Source organism: Plasmodium fragile (genome assembly GCF_000956335.1).
Source record: "Plasmodium fragile strain nilgiri unplaced genomic scaffold supercont1.3, whole genome shotgun sequence".
Lineage (NCBI taxonomy): Eukaryota > Apicomplexa > Aconoidasida > Haemosporida > Plasmodiidae > Plasmodium > Plasmodium fragile.
The window spans coordinates 16,112-25,994 of NW_012192583.1; the positions used below are offsets into that span (position 1 = coordinate 16,112).

The 9,883-nt window shown below is 44.3% G+C and overlaps 1 protein-coding gene across 1 annotated transcript; it reads right to left on the reverse strand.

The window, feature by feature from the left end:
* Window positions 1-870: 870 nt before the first annotated feature.
* Window positions 871-7,966, reverse strand: AK88_00326 (uncharacterized protein; the record flags this gene model as incomplete). The annotated part of the gene is made up of 3 exons (XM_012477977.1): window positions 871-2,296; window positions 2,419-2,488; window positions 2,641-7,966. The coding sequence occupies 3 exons, from the start codon at window positions 7,964-7,966 to the stop codon at window positions 871-873; spliced, it is 6,822 nt and encodes a 2,273-aa protein (XP_012333400.1).
* Window positions 7,967-9,883: the final 1,917 nt, after the last annotated feature.

Here is a 9,883-nt window from a genome sequence, read left to right on the forward strand (position 1 = left end):
TTTTTTTTTTTTTTTTTTTTTTTTTTTTTAAAGTATGCACGCGGGAGAAGTAATCCCAGGGGAGGTGAGTTTTTTTTTTTATCTCAGTGAAAAGATAGCCCCCAGCGAGGGTATAAAAAAAAGACTGTCTCCCTCCTCCAAAAGCGCTTTTTTAATGCATTTTTTTTTTTTTACTTGAACACCGCGCATCGAATAAGTGTGACGAGCTGGCAAGGGCATCTTCCCCCTCCACACGCTCCACTTGGCCACTTTTTGTGTTTTTCTTTTATATATGCCCTTATGCCCATTTTGCATTTCATCCCAACGGCTTTATTCAAACTGCTTCGTCCATCCAATTAAAAAGAGAACAGTCTCACTGGGTGGATTTGGCTCGGACAGGACGGTCAGTCGTAGCCTTATAAAAGGGGGAAAAAAGGAACCCTTTAAAAGAATTACGAGGCAGGCTACATATGATGTGCTTGGCTTGGTGGGGAAAAAAAAAAAAAACTGGTGCGCCACACAAAGCAGATATAAAATAAAAGCTGTATTTTATTTCAAAAAGGAAATTTTTTAAACTTGGTGAACATTTACGTGCGGTGTTAGAGAAAAAAGGAAAAAAAAAAAAAAGGAAAAAAAAAAAAAGGTTCGCTATGCATTCGCTGCATTTGCTATATCTTGCCCACGTTGAAATGAAAAGGTAAAAAAGAAAAAAAAAAATGCGCATGCGCTAAAATGTGTGTATGTAAAGATGGTGGGTGAATTACCCCAACACCTCTGCGTAATTCTCGTTGCCGTGCAAGTGTTGTTACACGCACGTGAAGTGGGTGCGGGGAAATGAGAAAGGGGTTTTCCTCCTCCGCTTCTAACACGCTTCTGATCCGCTCCCGCCCATCAGTAGTTCAATTCCATGTGGGAGTTGTACTGATCAAAATTTTTAGCAAAGTTGGTGTCGGCTTCTGTTTGCATGCTGCTGATGGTGTAGTTGGGGAATGCGTGGAGAGGGGGTAGGTTATTCATGAGGGCGTAGTCCATGCTAGTGTATGAATTATTATGCAAATACATAAGTCTGCCCGCGTTCATGGTGCCGGTAAGGTTGTTCATTTGTGATTTAGGGGACCCAAATCCGTAATGCATAACTTTTCCTCCTACGGAAATGTGCTCTGATGGGTCATGGGGGTGGTGGTTGCCGTTTGCACTTGCGTTGTTATTGTTACCACCTCTGCTAGCGTTGCCACCACTGCCGTTTCCGTTATCCCCTCCTCCCCCTTTCACTTTTTTCCCTTCCATGAAAGACGTCCTGTGGGGGTACTCGTCCTCCATGTTTGGGTAGTCAAATGGGATGCCGTTGGGATCGTTGGCTCCGTGGTGGTGCATACCATGGTGGTGTGAGTGGTAAGGGGAGTAATGGTCCATCGAGTTGTCCATCGAATTCTGCATCGCCTGGTCCATCCTATTGTCGTTGTTGCAATTTTCTACAGCGCCATCCATGCCGTAGCCATTGCCACTGCCGCTGGCGCAAACATCCCCCCCCCCTGCTGCTGCTGCTCCTTCTCCTCCTACTCCCACTCCCCCTTTGGAGGAATTCTTCACATATTGAGCGATATTCTTATTCACATTGTCCATGTAAGAACAGAACAGTAATTGCCTGCACACAGTATTCTTATTTAAAAACTCATAATTAATTTTTAGTGTCTCATCTGCTATGGCTTCCCAGTAATGCCACACCGTTTTAGGAATACGAACTTTTAAATTGACCTTGCCGTTGCTCTTTTGAGGAACGTTACATCGTAGGTAAGCAAACCCTTGGTCATATAAATTCCTTAAATTAATGTCATGCGATTCAGAAGTGTTATATACTTCATGCAATGTGTACTTCTTTGCTTGTATTAATAAATTATCTCCCCAGTCGACTAGGAACTCACACTCCAGCGTGAACAAATCCCTCAACACCATTCCTCCTAACTTATTAAAGGTTATTTTTATGAAGCAGAAATTCTTTGAATAATTTTCATCCGGGAATCCATTATTAGGGTAGATACCAGAAATTTCAAAATAGGGTTCATCCATTTCGTTTTTCACTGTCGGTAGGATTATGTTGTTGTCGTCGAGGATCAAAATGTCTAGCTCAAAGCATTGGTTAGCTCCTCCTTTATTCTTTCTTGGCTTGGTCACCACGTTTTCTTCGTAGTACTTTAGCTCGTCGTTCACAAACTCCGTGGCCTTCCTGATTAGCTCCTGGTTGTACAGCGTCAGGGTGCGATCCAGCATCGCCTGGTCGTTGTTGTTCTCCATGTTAACGGGGCGCGATTCGAAGAAGCTGCGGGGGGGGGCACACATGTACATATGTACACATATATGTGTGTATATGTATATACACACGCATGAACGCACGCGGACATATGCAAACACGTATTGGGAATGGAGGGTCCGCCTGCTTACTCGTTCTGAACTGAGTTGTAGTAGTGCAACTCGGGGATGCCCAATCTCCACATGACTTCCTTCCAGCAGTCTACAAAAGGGGGAAAAAAAAAACAACAAAAAAAAAAATGAACGGGGCGATACAAACGTGCATCACAACTGTCACCGCGCTGCGCTTATACATGCACCGCGATTATGCGTGCGCCGCAACTGCATCACAACTGTAATCGCTCCTCCACTTACTTATATTCCTCTGGTAGTGCTCCGTGGCGAACTTCTGCTTGAGGATGTGGCGGCCGCACGCGCGGCAGAGGGTGCGCTCGCTCTGGCGGTAGTAAAAGTCAATTCGCACGTCCCCGATGAACTGGTCTCCACGCGTGACAGTGCGCACCTTAATGACTTCCGTGCTGGGGAACTCCCACAGTCTCTCGAACAGCTCATCCACAAGCAACACAGTCTTGAACCCAGTCACCCGTTGGTTAATCGGGCGAATGTTCTTATACAGCTCGCTGGGTACATCTTCCATCTTGTACGTTTTCCAATTAGAACCCGTTTTCAACACAGTCAAATCTTTCAGCATATCTTTTATTTCTTTAAAATTTAAACAAGAAAAATTACTTGCCTTTTTATGTGTGGAAAAATTCTTGTACATGTAGTTATTTGGGTTCTCCTTCAAGACTCCTCCATATGTCCTCAATTCATTATTCTTATTAGCATTGCTTCTCCTTCTCCTCTTAACCTTTTCTCCTTCTACCTTTTCAGGGTTTTTATTCTTGTTCCTTCCTTTTACATCCACACCTACGCTGTTGTCCACACCGATCATGCTGTTATCATTTGTGGAAGACGAAGTGTTCAATCCTCCTTCCGCACTTCCCCCAATATTTTCATTCGTACCTTCTACTCCTCCCATGCTGCTCTTTCCTCCATCTGTGTCAACACAGGGGGTAGTGGTGGTGGTCGTCGTCGCCATTCTCATCCCATGCTGCTGCTCATGTGCATTGTTTTCCACAGACATTTCATCCTTCACATCTACCACCATTCCTTCATGATTGTACTCGCCATGTTCACCATTGTTGTTCTCGGCCACAATGTGCATCCCTGCACCTCTTCCAGGTTTTCTCCTACCCATTTCTTCCATGTTATAATTATAATTTGCTTCATTAGCATCCTTCATTTCCCCTTTTATATGAAAATCATTTAAGTTCATATGATCATTGTAGTTCATTTCGTTCATATTGTTCATCACGGTTTCGTTTAAACTTCTTCGCATCATATGCTGGTGATATCCCATGGCTTCCATGTCCTCGAATTTTTCTCCCTCTGCGGCTCCATTGTAGAATTGTTCCATCGGTGCAAGCATGGCGCCCTCTTGCTGTTCTTGGTGAGTCTTCCGTCGCTTTCCACTCATGCATGCGTCCTTGGTAGGGTACGCATCCTCGTTAATAAAATATTTATTACTGTACTTTTGTTCAAAATTACGGTAGCTGAATTTTTTTCCATTGGCTCCCTTCCTTCTTAAGGAGTACCCGCTGGCGGCATTGCCATGTGCTGCTGCTTCCGCGGTGGCGGCGGCTCCTCCTCGACCTCTTGATCGACTTGACTGCATACCAGTACCCCTTGTTCTTTTGTTCGTATGACCAGGTGATGTACCTCCACGACCACCTCCACTGCCTCTCACTCGTTTCTTTTCACCACCATTCGTTGCAGTGCCACTCATCACTGTTCCTGTTGCTCCCGCCTCGCCATCTTCTCCAACATCAACATTTCTTCCTCTATGTCTTCTCACCGATTCTGTACCCAATATTCCACTCGCACTGGCCACGTGCAGCATGTCTCCTCCATCGTCACCACTCTCTTCTCCTTCCTCATAGCACTCCTTGAAGCTGTCACCGATATCTTCCAACTCCCCCTGGATGTACCCTTCATTGTAATGATCATGGATCAGTCGGGTCCCTCCCACTCCACGGAACTGAGCAGACAAAACGACGTCACCGAATTTCTCCCTCAAGTTGAGTAACACTTCCCTAAGGCATTTAATGTACTTGGTCTTTATCACTTTATTTTTGAGGATATTTTCAAAGCATGTGACCAGGGTGCTGTTGTGAATGAAGAAGAGGAATGTGGGGTTTCTTGGGGTGCACTCGAGTATATCCTCGCTGTCCTGGTTGAGCAGCCGCTGCAGGGTGCGCTGGTCTCTGCTCAATTGGTTAGCTTCCTTCGCGGCATTGGCTTCATCCGCTTCATATTTAACTGATGCGTCCGCGTCATTCGCTTCATCAGCTGCATCCGCTTCATATTTAACTGATGCGTTCGCTTCGTCCTCTTTAACCGATTCTTCCTCTTTAACCGATTCTTCCTCTTTAACCGATTCTTCCTCTTTAACCGACTCATCCTCTTTAACCGATTCGTATTCTTTGTCTGATTCATCCGGTTCATCCTCTTTCACCGATTCGTCCTCTCTAACCGATTCATCCGCTTTGGTGACAACCTCATCCTCCTCCTCCTCCGCGCAGGCGTCTCCCTTTTGCTCGCCCGCATCGTTCGTTTCGTTCGTTTCGTTCGTTTCATTGGCGTCATTCGCGTCGTTGGTTTCATTCGCGTCGTCGCCCAGCTGCGCCACTTCCTCCTTCACTTCCACCCCGCCCCGGTGCTTCCACTCATTGGTGCTAAGGATGGAGGTGAGGAAGGTCTGGTAGTTGAAGGTCAGCTGCGGCGCCATGCGCTTGGCCTTCAACTTAAGCCTCTTCCTATTAACAATTTTGAAATACCTCAAGTAGCTAGCCACAGAAATGCTCTCCAACGATTTAAAAAAATAATTGCAGTACAGTTCGTACGTGATATCATCATCACTTAAATACTTACACAAATGCATACTGTCACTGCATATTATTATTTTGTCCTCCTTCACCTTGACCTTTTGTTTCTCCTTTCTGTTGTTACCTCTGTATATGCACTCATCATCTGTTTTGTTTCCTCTCGCAGTGTCATTGAGGAAAGATTCATCTGAGAGGTCATCCACTAAGCTATTGTTATTCATGTAGTGGCCCTTGTTGTTCGTGCTTACATTTGCATTTCCTGTGTATCGCATGGATGAGGAGTTTTTGTACCTATCGCTTACCGTGCTGCTACTACTACCATTAATACGCATTCCTAGTGGGCTGTTGTATAATTTGCTTGTAGTTGTGTTCGCTCCTCTTGCTCTACTTCTTCCTGTTCTTCCCACTGCTCCAAGGGTCCTTTTCTTATCCTCTGTAATTAGTCTGTTCTTGCCACGAGCCCTCTTTGATTTGTTTTTAGCTACTGTGAGGACTCCTTTTCTTCTTTTTCTCCTTTTTTTCACATTTTTGTTCAGGCTGCAATTTTTTTCATCCTCTTCTCCTCCACTCTGTTCGTTTATTAATATAATATCGTTTTCTTCTTCCTCGTGCTCCGTTCCTCTTGCTCTTCCCATGTCACCTCGTCTTACTCCTCCCTTCGCATACGCAAAGGAACTCAGAGCCGTTACTTCTCCTTCTCCACTGGTAACAAAATTACGAACCATTTGGTAGTAGCTTCTTCTTCCCTCACTTATCGCGCCTGTACCAGCAGCAGCAGCAGCAGCGAGTATCCTTAGGGCAACAGACCCACATACACGCTTTCGCATGTTTAGCTGCAACCACAGCTTCCTTGTCCCATAATAATTCTTCCTGAAGAAAATATAATTCCTTCGTACACTGGAGTTAAAGTTGTATCTCTTCTTAACATATGAAAAGGAGACATTGAACAAATGGTAGTTGCATGGCTTGGCCTGATTGTTCGTGGACGGGGACAGGGCGCGACTCGCGGTGTAATTGCGGGCACCGCTCAGGCTGAAGTTCAGGTCGATACTGGAGGCGATGTTAGCGGCCATGTTAGGGGTGATATTAGTGGCCATGTTAGGGGAGATGGTAGGGGCGACGTTGGTGCCGGTGCTTGTCCCCGGGCCGCTTCCACGACGACTGCCCCGGCGGCTAGCCCGTTGGCTGCTCAAACGACTACCGCGCCGAGAGGTTCGGTAAATGTTACGGTTACTACTGCGGCGACTGCTACGGCAATTGTTGCAGTTGCGCAGTGTGTGCTCTTCTCTTCCGATAGCAGCCATTGATGCAATGGCACCATCGCTCCTCCTCTTCCTTCCTCTTTTCGTTCCTTGGGTAATGCCCTTGTTTAACCCGCGATAGTCGCTCAGAGTGAGTGCGTCGTAGTACCCCCTGTGGCCCACCTGCATCCCTACTAGTGCGTCCACCTCGTCCATGCCATTTGCGCCATGCGTGCTGTACATGCGACTCTGGTAATAATCGTTTAGCCCATTAAAGTGACTTCCATTATGCATAGCCCCACCATTATGAAAAGCAGAAACTGCACTGTGGTTGATGGTACCCATGAGGGGGAAGCCGTTGTGTGTAGCCTTGCTGTTGTTAAACCTTTGCCACTTCATGCCGCTATCTTGTTCATCCTCTTCCATCAGGCCCAGTTCCTCCTCCGCCATTTGATTACACTCGCCATTTAAAAAAACACTAGTGTTATTATGTTCGTGGCGCAATGGTCCATAATAATTAGCATCTTTGCTAGTCGCCGTGGTGGAGGTAGTAGTCGTGGTCGACGTTCCATTCTCATGAATAAGGTTATTACCATGTGACATGTTCATAATTTTATCCTTCCCTCCATAGGAGGGCGACATAAAAATTCCTGCACGTGATCGGCCCTCAAAATATTTATTCGGCGAGTCGTGATAAGCCAGCATGCTATTTCTATGAATCCTACTATTGTTGGCATTCTCATCACCAGTCCTTCCATCATTGAATAAGTGTTCACTTCCCCTGGGGCAGATGGCATTATTATTCAACGAGTAAAACTCTTCATCATTCTCATGGGCATTTTTTCCCTGACCATCACTCGCATAGATGTGGCTCTGGAACTCCCCTCCATTACCATACCCATTGCTGAACCCATTAGCATACTTGCTGCAGTAGTTAAGATATTCTAGAACCCCTGGGGGGATGACGTCACTGTCTTTCCCTCCTGTCTTTTCATAATCGATTAGATTCGCTGGGTTGTCGGTACTAATAAATGCAGCATCGTACGGAAGATTAATCCCACTCCCTCTCTTGCCATTATTCATATTTGTAAAATGGGCAAACTGATTATTCATCTGAGTACCATTATGGCGACCCATGTGATCTGCATAAATTCCATTAGTTGATTCTAGGGAGGAGACCTCCTGACTTCCATTATTATTTTTTTCATCTTCTATCCCTTCGTCCACGTTGACCCCCAGTCCACTAGGAGATTTGCTCGAGTGATAATTGTGATTACTCTTGTCTTGTGAGTTTCCAATCCCGCCTGCGTTGCTACCGCTACTGTGTGGGTTTCCTCCATTCTGGTTGTGCATGTAATAATTATGAACGAGGGGCTGGTAGCCGTTGCAACTACTAGCTCCTGTACTGCACTCGACGGAGTCGTTTATTAAGGTGTCCTTAGAGCTGCTAGTGCTGGAGCTGCCGTTCACCTTAACGACGCTCACCTTCGGCATACCACTCACACTGGTCATGGTACTCACGGACCGCTTTTATTTTTTTGCCCACGCTTCCGTAGGGTGTGGCTAGCTAGCTTTTTTTTTTTTTTTTTCTCTCTTGTAAGCAGTAGCGCTCTGATCATTTATACAACGTACTTCGTAGTAGGGTTTTTTGTTATTTGACGGAAATTTTAACTTTTGGTGGACGCTTTCATTGTCTCTCGCCTCTTTCTCGTTAGAGTCGTTTTGTATTGTCTTGTTGGGTGTGCATGCACTTTGTGCTCATATATATTTAATTACATATATGATATATTTTATATATCTCCCATTTTTTTTTTTTTCCTTTTTTTTTTTCGTCGGCACAAATGGTAGTTCGTGCACTCATTTAATTCCTCCTGCGCAATTATTATTACGAGTCCGTGTGTTTATTTACATACACTTTCAACGTATCGCTTCCGGCATGTATTTCGTTTTCTCTATTAGATCAGCGCTCTTGGGGTCTTTCTCACCCTTGGAGCGGCGTACGGACGATACACTTCCTCCGACTCTACTTCTACAACGCACCGGACAAATGGACACACGTAAACGTTCACTCCTTTCTCAGCTTCAACTTAACCGCTCGTTTAGGTTGTCCTTGTGAAAGGACAGGGGGAAAAAAAAATTACAAACAAATGCGAAAAAAAATGCTAACAAAATGCGAAAAAAACACGGCCAAAAGAGTTGTTACCCTTAGGCTTCTCTTCTCTCTCTTTCTACGATGGGGGGCGAGGGGTTCCTTACATGTGAAGATTTGCACGTATAGGAATACAAACAAGTGTTGAAATACAAACAAGTGTAGAAATTACAAACAAGTGTTGAAATACAAACAAGTGTAGAAATTACAAACAAGTGTAGAAATTACAAACAAATGTACAAATTACAAACAAGTGTAGAAATTACAAACAAGTGTTGAAATTACAAAAAAGTGTTGAAATACAAACAAGTAAAGGAACACAAACACGTACAGGTATACAAAGCACGCACACACGACCACACCGATCTTTGTACACGCGCACGATCAAACGCCGTGAAGTTAAAAAGGGGGGTAAAGTGACTCAGTACTTATGCAATCATATGGGGAAAAACACTGACGCTACAAAGGGGTATCAAATGAGATGTGCAAAAAAAAAAAAAAAAAAAAAAAAATCATATATGGAACTAAAAAAGTGCCACGCTCGCATATATGTATATATATGTACGAATATGCTGGTGCGCGAGAGAGTCAAAAAGATACGTAGAGGCAAAGTTTAAAAACACAAGAGCTGCGTTTCACTTATATGAAGTCATCACAATTAAAAATAACTAAAAAGTGGAGAACCAACACACGATGCAGCGTTGCATAGGTCCTCACCGGGCCGCGCATGCGCAAACACGATGGCAACCACATGCACATGCAAGGCATGCATTGCACTTGTAGGTATTTATGAGGATTGTGCACGTAAGTTAGGCGTATAGGAATTCTCCTGATTAAAAATATACGTCTGTTTATGTATGACAAATCGTACTTAAAAAGATTGGCCAAAAAAAAAAAAAAGAAAAAAAAAAGAGAATTATCCTCTTTTCTTTGTGCGCTCTCACGTGGAGTTTTGGCTCTGCCTCCCTCAATCCTGCGCGGGGCACGAAAAAAGGGAAGGGAGCGTGAGGCACTCACAAAGTGAAGAAGGGAAGTTCATCCAATGTAAGTACGATCTATTACTATACCGAGCGCGACCAAGGTTTACAAAGTGGGGGTAATCAATATGTCAGTGGAAACACAGGGATGCGCGCGTAACAGATGAACAGAACTGAATGAACACAAGCAAATCAACGCAGACAAGTCAACACAAAACAGAATGAAAAACAATAAAATCAGAGTAAAAAATCGTATGAACAAAATATGCAAAAAAAAAAAAAAAAAAAAAAAAAAAAAAAAAA